This window comes from Paramisgurnus dabryanus, chromosome 11 (assembly GCF_030506205.2).
Source record: "Paramisgurnus dabryanus chromosome 11, PD_genome_1.1, whole genome shotgun sequence".
Taxonomy (NCBI): domain Eukaryota; kingdom Metazoa; phylum Chordata; class Actinopteri; order Cypriniformes; family Cobitidae; genus Paramisgurnus; species Paramisgurnus dabryanus.
In genome coordinates this window covers 2,224,869-2,243,457 of record NC_133347.1, presented here as the reverse complement: position 1 = coordinate 2,243,457, position 18,589 = coordinate 2,224,869, and the positions used below count along the sequence as shown (strand labels likewise).

Genomic DNA, 18,589 nt, shown 5'->3' with positions numbered 1-18,589 from the left:
TCAGAGCGATGGGCAAAAACATGCAAAGGTCCGTTTACACAAAGATAAAACAAACATGTGCAAGCGGACTTTGAGAGACTAGAGTCATTTTTGCTAATGTATGCATAAACAAAACTTGCCCTACAGATAAATATGACAAAAATGATCACAGTCAATGTTTTACTTTTGCAAGACTGGTGTAAAAGGACCTTTATTCTTAGTGTACTGAATCTGCTAGTTAAGTCAGTGTAAAAGCAATACCGAGGTTAACCACATTCTTGGCCCAGAAGGTGGGGTCGCAGAAGAAGCGCACTGCACCGTTAGCCTGAGGTACCGGGTCCACACGGGCCTTCATAATGAAACGCAGCTGGTATGTTATCTAAAGTGGTGACAAAATAACAAACGTAAGGGGAAAATGCAAAAGACAAAGTTAACAAAGTTTATAAAGCTGTAACTGATGCATAGAGACATTTAGACACTTGCACTATTTCTAAGTCAGTTGTTGGATATTGTTCAAGTAGCATATCCAACGATAGAACTGTTCCAGGGGGCAATAGAAACTGTATACAAACATTTCAAGAACTTCTTCAAAAAAAGTTTTAAGCCCTTAAACAATTTAACCAGTTCGGAAATTAATGAGAACATAAAGGAGACACGCCATCTATAATTGAATAAAACCAATAACATGACGGTAGAACAAAAATGTTTGATGTTAAATGGTTATTAACTCTTTCCCCGCCATTGACGAGATATCTCGTCAATTAAGAGAAAACGCTTCCCCGCCAATGACGAGATTTTCCGTCTTTCCGCAATACCGCTATTATCCACCAGGTGGCGCCCTTCCGCAACTTTTTAAAACCGGAAGTATTGCCCTATGGCAAGCTGCTGCATGTCCGTGTCTGTTTTAAAGATCGCTCTGAATTGGATCTCTATGAAAAGTCCGTCACAAATATGGAATTATCTCTGCTTTTTGCTCAAAATATGGTGTTTTTGCAAAAACCTACCCATATTCAAAAGCTGATTGCAAAAGAACCACTAAAGGTAGGATGAAACGTTTTTTTTTGTTTCAAAGCAGAGGGTCTGTTCTTTCATTTGGTATATTGTATGTTTATTTATTTAAAGAAGAACATTTTCTGGAAGGCATTAAACTTTGGTGAAAATCATGAAAAACGCTGGCGCTGGCTGGCAACTTTTTTTAAAAACGCTGGCGGTGAAAGAGTTAAGGGGGTCATATTAAGATTTTTTTTATGTAAAATAAATCTTTGGTGTCTCCAGAGTGAAGTTTTAGTTCAAAATACCCCACAGATAATTTATTATAACATGTTAAAATTGTCACTTTGTAGGTGTGAGCAAAAATGTGCTGTTTTTGGGTGTGCCCTTTAAAATGCAAATGAGCAGATGAAATGAAAAGGCTGATCGCAATAATGGTGGTTTGTTGAAAATGAAACCCAATTGTGCTGACAATAATTCTTTTTCTCTCTGCACTAAATGGCAGTGCCAGTGGTTGAATAGTGCAGATTAAGGGGTGGTATTGTTGTAATGAGACTAGCTACATACACACAAAACAGGCGAAATCTGAATAACCAAATTTTTAACAAGCTTTCAGAGAGTGGTTTACCAAAACTAAGTTACTGGGTTGATCTTTTTCACATTTTCGAGGTTGATAGAAGCACTGAGGACCCAATTATAGCACTTAAACATAGGAAAAAGTCACATTTTCTTGATATGTCCACTTTAAGAAAATAAATTACTTTTCCAGGCCATATACCCTTAATGGAAGAGAAGTACATGTAACGCTGGGTGATTTAACAGATTTTTTCAATTAATTTGAATTAACGTTTTAATTTTTTTTAAATGTGGGAATTACCAAAAAAATTATTGCAGTTTTCAAAGGGAATGTTATTGCAGTTTTGTTGTAGTTTAGTTTTAAGTTGATTAGTAAAAAATAAACAAAATCATGAATTGGTCAAATGCCCTAAAAAAAATCTAGATTAAATTTTATGCCATATCGCCCAGTGATACATGTACATGTATCAAATTATATTAAATATATTATCAAAATAAAAATTTTTGGTAAACAGTCACATACTGTTAACATCCTATATTACATTTTAAATTTACTAAATATATTATTATTATTATTATTATTATTGTGTGTAAATTTTCATTTCAATTTTTATTTTTAGTCAATTAATGCATTTTTCTTTGATGCCTAATTATAATTTTCCAAAAAAAATTTTCTGAATTTAAAATAATACTACTTTGGACCCCCAAGGGTGATTAGAAAATAGTTATTATTTTGACAGTTTTAACAAAGTATTAAAGTTGCCATGAAACGAAAGTAGCGATTGTCTTATTTTCCCCTTTACTCCCTTGCTCGTCCGGATTTTAATAAAGCTCGGTGGGTATAGATTTGTGGTGTTAAGCCCACTAGTCGGGGGCGGGACTTCAGTCCTTAAAAGGGCGTCACTGCATCCATTTCCTAAAAACATTCGCCATCCCGTGCATTTTTCTCGTTCTCCCTAAACCGAACTGTGCAGAGTCTGTCACTGGGATGACGTATCTTCAATACGTATATGTATGTGTGTGTGTATGTATGTATGTATTTATGTATGTATAAGTATATATATATATATATATATATATATATATATATATATATATATATATATATATATATGTATGTTTGTTTATATGTACATGTGTATACATATGAATGGCCCCTACGCTAATTGGGTTTTGTTTTTCTTTCTTCATGTCTCGTCCTCGTCTCCGAGGACACTTGAGACAAACAGACCCAGTTCCGGTAAATGTGAAAGTTGGCACACCTCTGACTCACCGGCAGACCGTCAACGTGATGCCCAGCTGATGCATGACCAACGACCACCAGCAGAACCCGCTTTACCTCCGCCTAATCTCCTTAATCGTTTCAATGTATATATAAATATATCTCCCAAGGGTTTTTTCCTCCTAAGACTTTTTTTTACTTCCCCTGCTGAGTCTGGGGTTTTTTTTTCTCATAGGGGGTTTTTCAACCCGGGGAGGCAGCCTTCTTGGGCTTTACTTAGCACCCTCTTCTTTACGTTACATTAGCAATACGCACGCTTATAATGTTGATTCATAGCCGCAGCAAATTTAGCTGCTATCGTGTATTATGTTGTGCTATCTGTCGTTTTTTTAAGCTTTCCACTGCTTCTATTACTGTAAAGCTGCTTTGAAACAATCACAAATTGTGAAAAGCGCTATATAAATAAAATTGAATTGAATTGAATTGAATTATTTTCCCTGTGGTGACGTATACCAAGTGAAACTGCCCCTAAAATGATAAAAAGGTAGACGGGACTTGAATTGGTCCATCGAGAACTGATTGAATTGTTTGAAGTTGAGTCATGTTGCTAATTGCTAATCTCCCTGCCCACCCAGGTGCCATAGCTTGTGACCGGAAGTAAAGCGAGATCGTTTTGAGGAGGGGAGGAGATTGGCATTTTTGATGAAATATGATTAGGGCACACAAACTTTAAAAAATAATGAAGCTCACAGATAAGTCATTTGTAATAAATACCACATCATTCCCAAACATTTTTTTTTATTTTTTTCATTAATTTCGAGTAGTTTGAAAGGGTAGTGATACCAACACGATGACATCATTCACAATGCTTTATGGGATTGTGTAAAGCTCTTCTTCAGCAAACATGGTAACAGCAACTTTTCATATGGATTAATGTCTTATCAGAATTATGGGTACAGTTTTTTTATGGAAGCAAATAAAAGCGATTATCCTCCCAGATCAGAGACAGTCAATTACAGAAACAAATCAATTTTACTAGATAGAATTAAAAATGACACTTTTACTTCCAGCACCCTGATGTTGTCATCTATGGCTAGAAGATGTGCAAAAACAGTACTTTGAGAGAAGTAAGAGAGAGAAATGAATGAATGAAGTGTTGTGACTGACCAATCTCTTGCTGTAGAGCAATGCTGTACTGCTGCCATTACTGATGGCCCAGTTGGTGAAGTTGAGCACATGAATGATCTGCTGTGCTAAAATACTGATGTCCCTCTGCTGGCTGAGCAGCTTTATGCTTCTCTCTTTGGTCACAGTCTACATGAGATGAGAAGAACATGACAACCAAATTAGACAACCAAATTATACATTTTGACAGAACAGATTGGCAAAGTTTAAATCCCCTCAGCCCAAAAACAATGTGTATCACACGACCACTTGTGATGTTTAGTAACAAATCTTTGAGAAGTAAAACTAAGCGGTTGTAGTGTTTATGTCCACCTACTGAGTTAAACAATTATATAAAACCCCAGCTAAAGTCATGTAAACAACATTCCAGGAAAATATAACCATGATATGTTTAATATTGACTTGTAGGCCGTTTATACCTGGTATTAAGATGCGTTTTGGTCGATCAGATCACAAGTAAATAAAAAAGACACCTTTATGTTTACACCTGGTATTTTTATCCATCTTTTTTTAACTTTTGGATTATAGATGTGTCGTTATATTTGCGCTGCCTACTGCTGTGACATCATACAAAAAGTGTGCGAGCGAGCATCGTTGGAATGCAGTGTTTCTCATACATTCATTTATTCATTCCTCAGACAGCCACATAAACAAAATTGCCCAGCACAAATAGATGTTTGCACATCATGTTTATCACTACCTCGGTCTCACATGATAATTTCTGTACAGACACCTGAGCCGTCAGTCGATGTGTAGGGGTGTGACGAGATGAAATGCATACATGCGGACCTTTATTAGAAAGTGAATCACCTGCTTTCAGATGGAGCGGCATTTACTACACAGAGCTGTATTTCACAGAGAACCTAGGCAAAAATCGCATTCATAATAGAGGAAAATCGACTCCAATAATGTACGCGATTTTGCTTAGCTTCTCTGTGAACTACGGCTCTGTGTAGTAAATGCCGCTCCATCTGAAAGCAGGTAATGCCGATTTACTACTAATCACCGAACCGGCTTTACTGATGAAACACGCATGAGAATCGCAGGAAATGTTTTGCACAGCCCTAATTATCACCTATCAGTATTGCTTTGGGAGCTGATCTCCCAAATATGGTAAGGGGCGTAACATTTCCGTAACACGCTTGAGGTATTCGGCCAATCACTACACTGCAGTGCATAGGGGAGCAACAATGATGTACAATATGTGGAAAATAATGTGTTTTTTGAACCATAAACCACATAAACACATTGCATTACACAAAATTATGTTAATTTTAGCAACGTCATATGACTCATTTAATCATAAAAAAAAATCATGCATACCAAGACAAAATGGCTACTGTGCCCCACATTTACTACTGTGGTGAAAGCGCAAAACGTTTCACACCACGTTCGTTTCACACCTGTATTTAGTGCGACTTGTAATCTGATTGACCAAAACAAACACATCAAGCATTCGTCTGGAGGGATTTCAGTCGTGCACCATTTGTTTGTAAATCATCGCCCTTTAATCTTTGCCACCACAGTTTTGCTCCAATTTACACCTCTGCTGGCGACTCACAACATTAGCAACACTTTCCACAAAGCAATTTACAAGATCTATGATGTGTGATAAGGTTCACTCAATGTGGGGACTAAAATGACACTGTTTTAACATCTGTCTCCATTATCAGTCAAGACAAATGGCTAAAACAACCGTTAACACCTGGGATAAATATCCAGCTCAGACGAGACGGCGTTGCAGTGGTTGACTGACAGGCGATCAATCACATCTTCAAATCATTGTCTACAACCATCTCTGAATGCAGATTCAAACCAATTTCTAACATAGCTGTGCTAGTTTCCCATCTGTCCTTTCCAAAAAATGTTATAATTTCTGAAATAAATATTTTTGAATTGCTTCACATAAACGGTTTTGATCAAGGATTATTTTGCAGTAATGACCAGGTGACTGTACATTTCTCTGTCAAAGACTTTTAATATATCATCCCTCGTTACTTTTGGACACCAAATCCAGAGTTTCATTGCAATTGTTTGCATACATACCTCCAACTGCTGCAGTAGAGATTTGCCCTTCTTGTTAATTTCATTGATGAGAGTAAACACTGCTATCTTTATTTCATGTTCAACCTTCTTGTGTGTCTCTGCCACTTCTTTGATTCTGTGGGAAAGTTGGATAAGTTCAGTGAGTTGTGAAAAATCACTGCAATCTCTGCCAAGTATCCAATCATGTTTGTCATTAGGTGCAAACACATTTACTTAGTACATTCAAATAATTAAAAACGCTGTATTGTTCGTGCCAGGCCAGTAGATGGCGAAGTTACTTTGTAAAGAAACACTGCAAACCTGCACACAAACACATTCTCCTACAGAATGATAAACACAAACAATCAAGACGATGATGCATCTAGAAATGCAGCTTATAACTATAATTGACCCACAACCAAAAAGTTTTGTAAAGTTTGTTGAAAAGTGTTAATAAACTTGAGTACTTGAGTAGCACAGGAAAATGCTGCCATTCTCAAAACCTTGCACTGTTAAGTTAAGGCTTCAGGACCTGAAAACAGAGTTATTGTGCTAACAAACAGCCAAAACGTTCAATAGCAGCCTCACCTGTTCTGCACCTGAGACACAGAGAACTCCACAAAGTTTCTTTTCTCGTGCAACTTAGACATAAATGTTTCAATGATGCCTTTTTGGTTCTCAAAAGCTTCCTCTAGAAACTGGTACCTGCATATCCAAAAATAAAAATGCCTCAAAAACTGTTAAAACAAACAAACATAAACAGGTATACTTTTTCTCACGTATGTATGTTCCCTTCCAAGTCAACAATTTCAGCTTACAAGATACTCATGATGTGTTCACGATGTGTGGGTCACAGTAATCTAAAAGTGTAACCACACACCACACTAGGGCTGCAACTAGCAGTTATTTTCATAATCGATTAATTAGGCGATTATTTATGTATTCATTTTTCCGATTAATCGACTAATCGGGTAAAAATCTTAATGTTTACTCAATTAGATTTTTCACTTATCAAATAAGGCACTGAATTATGGTATTCACCTGCAGAAGTTTACTTTTAAAAGTGCAAAAGCCACACACTACTACAGAGGTTTACTAATATAATCTTTTTGATTTTTATATTTTAAGAAAAAAGGTTTTAAATAGTAAAACATCTTTAAATGTCAAAATAATAATAAAAAACTGGTAAAAATAATGGATGTGCTGGTAAATAAATGTAGCCACAGATAAATAAACATAATTTAATCTTCGTTGTATGAAGCACCATCCCCTGACTTTAATTGTAAGCTCACAGCTGGTGCTGTATAAAGTGGACGCATGTCCGCACTGTCCGCTGGTGGTGCGCTCAAATCATGGTCACGGCACACTAGCCTTGCGGTCATATCATGATTACTATGTGAGGTCAGAGCACACTCACTGTGCACTCATACAACAATGCCCATTGTTTGGCATAAAAACTAGTGCTGCCTTACGATTAATTGCAACTAATCGTTTGCAGAATAAAAGTTTTTGTTGACATATGTGGGTGTACTGTGTATAATAATTATGTATAAATACACACGCATGTATATAATTAAGAAACATTTGCATGTGTATATACACATTTATATTTATATTATATATAAATATAAATATTTATTATATAAATATATTTTATCCTAAAATTATACATGCATGTGTGTGTATTTATATAAACATAATTATCATACACAGTACACACACATATTATGTAAACAAAAACTTTTATTCTGCAAACGACTAATCGTGGCGCAGCACTACTAAAAACAAAAAAAAACACATTACAAAAAAAAAAGGATTGCAAATAAGGTGGGAAATCAATGGGGTGGCGTGTTGATTTCTCAGTTCATTTGTTATTCTTTTTATGATGTGTTTTTTATTTTTTTTGGCCTTATGGTTTTAAAAATGTTTCGGGTACTTGAGCTTGGATTGTTTGGTGTGGATGTAAATGACAGTGGACAAATAATAAAGCTGACAATACAACAAAACGTTAATAAAAGTTTTTAAAAGAGATTAAAATGATTGTAATTGGTAAGTTCCTTATTCTTTAAGTTGATGAGTTGAAAATTTTTCGGAAGTCTGAAAACTACACTAAACATATTTCTCCCATGTCTTTAAATAAAATGTTATAAGTCTCAGGTGGTGTTTTGTCTTTACTTATGCTGTACTAATACGTATGATGAAAGCAAAGTGTGCTGCAGTAATGCGGGCCACAAGTTTAAAAATATAGTCCTGTTATCGCAGGAAGACATGCCAACTACGCGCGAATAGCTTGTTTTTGCCACTTCTATCAAACACACCTGAGCAAACTAATCAAGGTCTTCATGATGACAAAAAAAACACAGGTGTGCAAGTTTGATAAGGGTTGGAGATAAACTCTGTAGTGCTCCTGCCCTCCAGGGTAAGATTTGAGGAACCCTGATGTAGATTGCATGATGATGACACCTATTGAGTCGGCGGCTTTGACGGCTGCATCACACGTAAGCGCAACGTCACCAGCATGTGCTACTGGTAAACACATAGACCCTTTTACAGCCCACGTGATCAAATAGCCTGCGCACGCATTTAGGCAACGTAAGTGGTGTTATTCCCCAGTGGTTCTAACGTGTTAGCAACTCAGAAAGTTTATTAACGGTTTCCCAGCTTCAAAATGTCTGGTTGTTGCGTTTGGTTGCACTAATATAATATACGTATATATGTACCTGGGCACTTTATATTTGGCCATATGCTAATGTCTTCACTATAATACACGGATCTGGTAGCTGTGTTAAAATAGTTGATAGTTGACACTGTCAGAAAACTATCGTAGGCTATCTTTGGACGCAAGGCTGAAGAAAAAGCGTCCGTCTTTGAACCTCTCACACTGTACGACATACGATAACAGATCACAGAAATTGCCACGATTGTTTTACGATGGTAATCTTTCGACTGGGACAGCCAAAAATCGTGGAGTGTATCCAGGGCTTTAGTTAATATATTAATTAACAATTAATTCATGTGTTCAGTCATGCATGTTGTTGTAGTTAATGGTTACTCTTCATTAGCTTATTATTAGTACATGCTTTAACTCAGCATTAAGTATGAATTAATTTAGGTATTAGTTCATTATGATTTATGGACCCTTATTATAAAGTAATGCTAACATTTGTCATTATAACTTTCTAAACTCATCAGTCATGCACAGATTTAAGTCACATGTCATTAAATCACATGTCAACGAACAATCTAGTGAAACTGGACACTAATTGGATCTATAAAATCTGTGGGCCATATCCATGGTTGGCTCTATCACAGACATTACAGAGTTGATGAACAGCAGATGAAGTATCATTATGAAGCACTGACCTGTGCTCTTTGTGCTCCAGCAGCTGACAGTCTCGGCAGGTTAAAGTGTCACACGTCTCGCAGAAGAGTTTAAGAGCCTCTTGTTTGTGCACCGGACAGAAGACCGGTCTCTGGCCCGATGTCCCGACCGACTCTACACAGAGAATACACAACAACAGTGCTCAATTTATGTTCGAGTCTTCTCATGATCCCCTCCTGATTCTCTCAGCGTATGCCTGCCATGTGTTTCTAAAAGCCGTTCGCCAAACTAAGTGCGTTAGGTTTTAATGAAAGCGCTACGGCTCGCTCGAAACTCTGCCTGTTGCCATAGCAACCATACTACGATTCAGGCTGCTACATGTGCAAAACAGATCCTTCATACGGTCACAGAAGCAACCAAACTACAGAAAGACTGCTAGATCAAAGCTGCATTTGATGTTTAAAAAGTGAAAAATGCAAAACAAAATCCATCAGGTTAGGGCTGCAGAATGATTAATCGCGATTAATCATTTATAGAATAAAAGTTTTAAATAATATGTGTGTACTGTACTGTGTATAATAATTATGTATGTACTATAAATACACACACATGCACACATATTTTTACATGTGTATATTCATTTTTATATTTAAATATAATTTATATGTTATATATAATTAATAATACTTATATATAACAATATATATAATAAATAATAAATAAATAAATAAATAAATCTTAAAATTATACGTGTGTGTGTGTGTGTGTGTATATTTATATATACTTCATTATACACCGTACAAACACATATATGATGTAAACAAAAACTTTTATACTGCAAACGATTAGTCGCGATTAATCGTTTAGCAGCCCTAGATCAGTTGTCATTTTTGTATAATGCATACCAGAAGACACTTCCTCTTTTTTGCGTATTGTATGGTCTTTGGTGAATTTGACCCGTTGATGCGCTTCGATGCAGGTTTTACAAAGCCACTCCCCGCATTCCACGCAGAATCCGACAGCGCTGGCATTATCTTCACAACTGGTGCAGACCTGTCATAAAGCAAATATAAAACAGCTGATTAATTAGCTCAAAATCAAATATTTATCAACGTGAATGCAAGCAAGCTAAGAAAACATGTTAGGAGTGTAATCTAATAATTGTTTTGGTTCAAAACACTTTTCAAAACAATTCAATTTTATTTTAATACAATGAACAGCAAACTAATTTAGTACTTTTTTAATGCGTTTAAGATACTTCTTATTTGATATAAGATCGAATCAGCAATATTGAAATTGATTCCTTGAGAAGATAAAAGTATAAATCATCACACCCCAAATTCAATTCTACTTTAATGCATTACAGCTATTTCCAAACAGAGAGAGAGAGAGAGAGAGAGTTTAACTTGCCAATATTTTAAATGAGTATGTGTGCGTCCCTTGGATAAAGCATTGACCCATGAAATGTAGACCCAGCTGATGCTCACCTGTGTTGAGTTCTCTGTTGAAGCACTTGTGGCTTCTGAAGTATCTTTGACAAAGTAGTTGTCAACCATGTCAGTCTGTTTATACTCTTGATGGCATACTGTACAACGCATGACGTTCACTGAAGCACAAAACAAAAGAATAACACAAAGCGTTAGTGAAGTCTGAGAAGAGAAAGATAGATGTCAAAATCTACTCAAATTTATGCAACAACATACAACTTGGACAGTATGGGCAGCAGGTCCGGCTGCAGAAAGAAAATGTGCCGAGCCCCTAAGGTGACATTGGAGTAAAAAAATCAAAAGTTTCGTTTCGCGTCCTCACGTGAAACTTTCGCGTCCTCACGTGAAACTTTCGCGTCCTCACGTGAAACTTTCGCGTCCTCACGTGAAACTTTCGCGTGCAGAATTTTTTTTACGTTTAGTTTCACGTGCGTGCGCAAAAGTTTCACGTGCACATGCGAAACTAAACGCAATAGTTTTTTTTAAGGGGGCTAAACTTTATAAAAACACACAGATTACTTGCTTTTGGCAGATTTTTGAACGCAGCGTTTCCGTAAACACAATATTTGTATATTGCGCTGCTAACCAAGCAGAGAAAAATAACAAAATTATAACTTTACATCTTAATTTGGAAAAAAAATCTTTAGAAAAACTGTAATCTTTGAACACAAAGTGTAGCTAAAACTTGCTAAACTAATGGCGCATATTTATAATGGATAATTTTCTTTTAGTGCATTATTCATCTATACTTCATTGCCAGACACAGCCATGTTGCATATAAATTAAATAGAAAATAACGAAACCTAAAGGAATTTTCTTTCAATTTTAAGTTTATTTCAGTTAGTCTTGTAAACACACAATACAGTTTCAAGTTTCAACTAGTTATCTTTTTTGTGAAGCCTTGTGTTTAAACCTTGCAATAAATAACCAAAAATAAACTGAGGGGGCACAAAACACATCTGAGGGGGCAATTCCCCCTTTTGTCCTCTCGTGGCACCCGGCCTGATGGGTAGGATACTAAACGTGACCCTGTCTGTAAAAACCAAGCTAAAGTCTCCTAATCAAATTCTTAGAAAACAATCATCAAAGTTTGATTTCAACCATTAATTTTAATGTTTGACATGATTCATATTAAACATATCAATATTATATAGTCACAAAATGACCTTTACATTATGTAGGATGATTTGTTGTAAATCAAAAATAAATGACTTTAGCTGGGTTTTTACAGTCAGGGCACTTTATTTCTATTATTTATTTGGTACAAATTTTTTTTATGTATGACTTAATCAAGATGTCATTACTTACAGACTGGACAAAAAAAATTACGAAATTTCATTATGGCAATTTATTCTTCAATGAATTGCTAATGAATTGCTAATGTTGCATTTTTATGTTTTTTACCAGAAGATGTGACCCAGATTAGGGCTGCATGATAAATCACATGCAATTGTCATGCGCATCTCATTGCACAATTATAAGCATACTTGTGAAAAACTAAAGTTAATTTACTTTGGTTCATTATTATTTTGTGAATTGACGTAATCAGGATGTCATTACTTGCAGTTAGAAGAACATTTTATTGACGCTTTATTCTTCAACAAATTTGCGGAAACTATCAAATGTAATAATGAAATTAACTATAACGCTATTAAATCACACTACTGGGAACAATAACTGAAAGTCAACGGGGCACTTTAAATACAGCAGATAATGACAAATGTTTATGCTTTTAAAAGCCAAAATGGGATTTTTTTGTCTAATAAATTATTCATAAAGTTTAATCTGGCTTTATTAGATCAACCACAATAACAGTCTGTTCTTAAAATGTGTCACACTGGCTTTTCCCACAAAAACGACCCGTCGTAAACCTCAGTTTTTAAATCATAGTGTGACCCCTCCCACATTTGTCAACCCTCCCCCACCTCACATTCCTGACAGCCCATCAATCCTCACACACAACACAGTACAGCTATAACCAGATCAACCCGGTTTAAGCCAGTTTGCACTGGCTCATACTGCTCTCAGCCGGTTTCTCCTAAGCCCCAGGTGCAGATGATTGGCTGGCAGGCACAGCTGGAGACTCAAACACTGCACTAAAACACTGCAGCTCGCAGCTGTTGCTCTGGAGTGATATTAACTGGAGGCAATCATGCATCATCTGTGACACATGTGCACATGCAAAGACATGTAAATCCATTAATAATAACTTATTACTCAAGATTACTCAGGATTTCTTTAAGGGTCATTAAAAATTTAACATTTCTAAGAGTTAACAAAACAATCGTCGCTTTGTGATTTAATCTGCCAAATCAGTACTAAGCAAAGGCCTGTTGAGTATTTACAAGCGTTCAGAGTACGTCACACAGTTTTCTTAGTTGGGTTACTCGATGAGTCACACTGATCAAGTATGAGTATCGCCCCATGAAGTTTCCAAAACAAATCTATTTAAATCAACAAAATTCCCCAAAAAAAAATCAAGACAAAAAAGGACAGCAAACATATGTTTCCTTTAAAGCTCCATTACATTGTCAAAATAAAAATCAACATAAATAATAAAACGAGTTTTGACCAAATCTAGGAACAGATATAAACATTTCATGCTGCTTTAATATCGAAATTAAAAGTAAAAAAAGCACAAACAAAATACCCGCTCTCATGTTCATCAGCATTTACAAAAAGAGTTGGATGCATAACGATTAATTGCGATTAATCGTTTGCAGAATAAAAGTTTTTGTTCACATCATATATGTGTGTGTACTGTGTATAATAATTATGTATAAATAAATAGACATGCATGTAGATATTTAAGAGGTATTTACATGTGTATATACATTTTTGTATTTATATATCATTTATATAATATAAATATTTATTCTATAAATATAGCTTTTTCTTGAACTTATACATGCATGTGTGGGTATTTATATATATATATATATATATATATATATATATATATACACATAATAATTATACACCATACACATACATATAAAATGTAAACAAAAACTTTTATTCTGCAAACAATTAATCAAGATTAATCGTTATGCAGCCCTAGGAGACACCCATGAATTTACATTGAATACAGAAATTAAAATAAAATATTTCACCTATTTTAGGAAACAGCACTACACCAACATCATTTAATGGTCATAATGTTTTGGTTAATTTTAAGAAAGTACTTTATTCTAATAACAAAATGAACATGAATTTAAAAGATTACGTGAAAATGGTCAAGATCACGGTAGGGCTGCATAATCGTGATTAATTGTTTGCAGAATTAAAGTTTTAGCATTTACTACGCAGTAGTTTATTGATAAACTAGGTAATATCCCATTCATTATTGCAGGCGAATATAAATGCAATATTGCCAAACAATCGCATGCAATTTATCATGCAGCCCTAGACTATACACTATTTATGAAAAGTACCAACTAAACCTTATAATGCAAGAACTCATTTTTCCACATATAGCTCCCAATGCACTGCAGATCTCATCATTTATACTTCAGGTCTGAAATGAACTTTTTACTTCTATAGATGGTAAATACTCTGCAGTACAAGCAAATGTTTATTCATTTATAACAACGCAGATTTTTTTTATGAGTTTGTGATGCGTGTGCCCTTTAGGCTTTTAAACGTTAGTATACCAGTACCTGAGCAAACACAGGGCATCAAACATCTTTATTATATACAAAACTGTTCCTTTGTCATTCAACTAAAAGGCTGCCAACTGCAATAACTGGCAACCCAATTGCACTTAATTAAAATTTCAGCAGCTCATGTTTTGTTTCCACTGCACCAACAATGACACAAAACAAACTGCGTCTACGTTGCTTGACCACACTTCAACAATCGCAAGTTTGAATCCCACTGTGCTAAATCATGCATCGTAAATACAAATCGGCCGCCACAGGGTCCTGCAGAAAGGCCCCCCCCAATCTAGTCTAGGGTCAAAAACACACAGCATGATGGTAAAAGCACAACATACACACACTGCAGATGAGCATTCAGAAGGGTACAGGTCCTGGAGTATCACCTCCATTAGACTCTTAATCCTTATGAAATAATCAGTGACTCCTATGGCACTGACACAGCACTGATTCAATGGTGCCAAAACAGGGAAAACCCCTTTCTTACAAAATCACGACCACGTGCATTTGACAAAAGGATTAAGCCACAGAACTGAGAAAAAGCAACGTGTCTTTAAGCAAGAGTTTATACAGTAAAATCAATCTGACCGACACCTGTCACATAATTTGGTCCGAGTGTGCACACTTTCAAGATAACTTAAATGAAACAACCTCAGCTAAGACTTTAACTGGTTAGAGAATCAATCATTAGTATGTAAACTCTGGTTAATGAATGTACACAGAGAACCGTCTGCTGGTGTTGACTTTCTTTCCCAGTTAAACATAAACAAATTATTTTATGTTAAAATAAAACACAGATGTCAGCAGATTTCAGCGATAAATTTGAACATGAAAGGATGTCTGTAGCGTTAAATCTCATTGGTTCTCGCTAGGGCTGCATAACGATTAATTGCAACTAATCTTTTGCAAAATAAAAGTTTTGTTTACATCATATATGTGTGTAGTACTGTGTATAATAATGATGTATATATATAAACACACAAGAAAAAAAGTTTATATATTAAGTATTTATATCAAATATAAATGATATATAAATATATTATTAATATAAAAATATATAATATATACATCCATGTGTGTGTGTGTGTGTGTGTGTGTGTGTGTGTGTGTGTGTGTGTGTGTGTGTATTTATATAATTATTATACAAATTTTACTATATGTAAACGATTAGTTGCGATTAATTGTTAAACGCGCATGACACAACCCAATGTCAAGGCGAGTTGTGGTATAGTCACAAAATATTTGATTGATTTATTCATGTTCATATAGACCATTTTCGGCCTTTTTGTGTCATTGACCATGAATTTCTATAAAAAGTTATTTGTGTCCCTATTAGTGGACGACTTTCTTTTTCCTGTCATTTTATGTATTGTTTTTCCTTTTAACTTTCTATTTTTTTTTCATTGTTGCTTGGGGTTGGGGTTAGAACAACTTTGTTACATTTCAGACATCCAAACCCCAATCACAAGTGAAAAAAGTAAAAAAATCGGAAGAAAAACATGTAGAAACCAATACATAAAATGTCATCCTAACCCGAACCCCAAATCTAACCACAACGCAAGCAACAACGATTTAAAAATAGAAAAGAAAAAAACAATACTTAAAATGACTCAAAAATCTATTTATAAAAAAAATTGAAAATCTTGTCAAAAAACACAAATAAAAAAATAATATTTTGTGACTATACCACAAAAATGGCTTGAGATTGGGTCGCATGACAACAAGATGTAATCGCTTATTATCTGCCAGTGGATCTGCTTGTTTACAATTTCAGAATCAGAAAATACCAATTATTTTTCCTCACAAACATATTGTTTTGCTTCAGAAGACATTTTAAACAGATGGGCTGATTACTTTCATGAAGGATGGATGTACTTTCTGAAGCTTTATCATGTTAAGCCCCCTATTAGAAGATAACATGACAGCATTTCAATATAAGTTACCCCTTTGTGTTTAACTCGAGGAAGTTTGGGGTAAACTATTCCTTTTACTTCACATGCTTATAAGAGCCAAACTTAAAACAGCCCTGACAGCTGATACTAAAATTCAACATACGAATCGCTGCGTAGAGAATAATTTAATTTGCTACAAAATAATAATATATATTTTATGTATGGGGTCCCTCACAAAGGGCTTGTGATATTTGGGGGTCCTTGGCATCATAACGTTTGAAAACCCCTGATCTGAGCCAAATCACAGTAAAGTAATTGCATTCTGCAGACACAAAATAAAAACTAGCTGTGCGATATTTATTTGTGTGTGTGTGTGTGTTACCTGGGGTTCAAACCTTCATCTTTGCGTTGCTAACACAACTGAGCTTCATGCAATAGTCTTCAGCATGCATACAGTTAGAGCACATCTGAATTAATAGGCACTAAATTGAAGTATTTTAGTTCCCCATTTCCATCTTACCGATGTGAGTGTCCTGACCGTGAGGGCCCTGCACCGGGACCGTGATCTTCCTCTCTGGCTGCGGGATGCACTTCAGGCAGAAGGAGTGCAGACAGGGCAGCAGTTTGGGTTCACAATCGCGGTTCTGGAGGCTCTGTTTACATACAGCGCACGTATCCAGCAGGTTTATCGGGGCGGCAGGCGTTGAGGAAGTAGAGGATGACGATGATGATGCTGCTGGTGCTGCTGGTGGAGGAGGCGACATCTCGGTGGTAAGAGCGGGAGACGCGCCGCTGTTCTCCGCGGACGACGAAGGCGGCTCGCTGTTCTCAACATTCGGGGTCCCGTCTGGAGCTCCGTCGCTGGGTGCCGTCGGCGCTTGGGAAACCGTCTCTTGGGGTTTAACCCCGTCCCCTCCGTCCTTTGGCTCCGCATCGATTAAGACGGCTGTGTCCTGGTCCTTCGCGCCGCCATCACCGGTATCTTCTCCTCCCGAAGCCGCTACCTCCATGTTAACGGAGCTCTCCGTACTATCATGGCCTTTGTTATCCGCCATCTTTGCTCCTCTTTGAACCGCCTGACGCTCGACGCGCTCAGAATGTTCGACGGCTCTGACGTCATGCCGTCGCTCTCGCGTTCGTCACAGATATTTGACTCGTTTTCACGCACTTTCTCTAAAAAGCTCGCATGTTTTTATAAAAATATGCATAGAGAGCTAAATGTATTAGATTGATTAGTTATATTAGATTTATACAAAAATGGCCAACAATGTATGTGCTGAAATACATTTTGAAATATACAGCAATGTATTTTAAATCAATATATTTTTTAGCCATTTTTTATTTTGAAATATAGTTTTTTTTTTTTTAAATCGATTTTAAAGCATATATATTTAATTAGCATTGGAAGAAAAACTTTATATGTTATATATACACTTATGATTTTATATTTTATACATACGTATTCATTTTCCACTTGTACTTTATACATTTTATACAAACTTTTATATTTTGTCCAGAAAAAAATATATTTGTTGCCGTATGGGTTGAACATTAGAAATGTATTTGTTGCCCCTGAAATACATTTTGAAATATATATTAATATATGAAGGTTAAAACTAAATATATTTCTAAATCCAAAATATATATTTATTAGGTTTTACTTGCAACAAAATTTATTTACCATATATTTAAAACATATTTTTGGCCAGAGAAATATATTTTTTGGCGTATGGGTTATATCACACTACAGCAATATTAATATTTGTATTGTTTTTTATTTTTATAGAATTAATCACGCTTTAGTTTTGTATATCTTTGTTTCATTTTGTTTTTTTAACTGTTATACATTTTGTACATAAATAAAATAACGTCACAATAAAAAGCAAATAACACACAAACTTATTACATCAAAACAACTTTGAATGGGGAGTTTGACAAAAGCACATAAACCTTCCAAACCTATCCTACTAAACATTATTTAACCAAATTCAAAACTATATAGATAAAAGTTGTAGCTTTTGCAAACAGAAGCCAGAGACAGCTGTTCATTTATTTTGGCACGGTCATTATGTCTCTCTTTTCTGCCAAAATGTTCTTTTAGGTATTATTGTAATCTCCAATGATAAACAAACCCACACTTATTAATAATCTTTTATTTTAATGGCAAAAAATCACATTCAAAAGTGTAAATTCTCAGAAAAAAAAATACCTTAAAAAAATTTAATAAAATTTTTCCCTTGAAAAAACAAAAAGCT

At 35.4% G+C, this 18,589-nt stretch overlaps 1 protein-coding gene across 4 annotated transcripts in view; it reads right to left on the bottom strand.

Annotated features, from left to right (window-relative positions):
* trim33 (tripartite motif containing 33) overlaps positions 1-17,501 on the bottom strand; it is a 30,698-nt gene extending 13,197 nt beyond the window's left edge. For 3 of the 4 annotated variants that reach the window (XM_065248106.2, XM_065248105.2, XM_065248107.2), the window contains exons 1-8: positions 16,855-17,501; positions 10,787-10,905; positions 10,205-10,352; positions 9,341-9,473; positions 6,566-6,682; positions 5,999-6,113; positions 3,935-4,081; positions 241-358 (exon numbers count right to left, since the gene is read on the bottom strand). In XM_065248106.2, the coding sequence (XP_065104178.1) occupies positions 241-358; positions 3,935-4,081; positions 5,999-6,113; positions 6,566-6,682; positions 9,341-9,473; positions 10,205-10,352; positions 10,787-10,905; positions 16,855-17,389 (1,432 nt within the window). In that variant the 5' untranslated portion in view covers positions 17,390-17,501. The remainder of the gene's footprint in view (positions 1-240; positions 359-3,934; positions 4,082-5,998; positions 6,114-6,565; positions 6,683-9,340; positions 9,474-10,204; positions 10,353-10,786; positions 10,906-16,854) is intronic. The other variant, XM_065248104.2, reaches the window with a different exon arrangement.
* Positions 17,502-18,589: the final 1,088 nt, after the last annotated feature.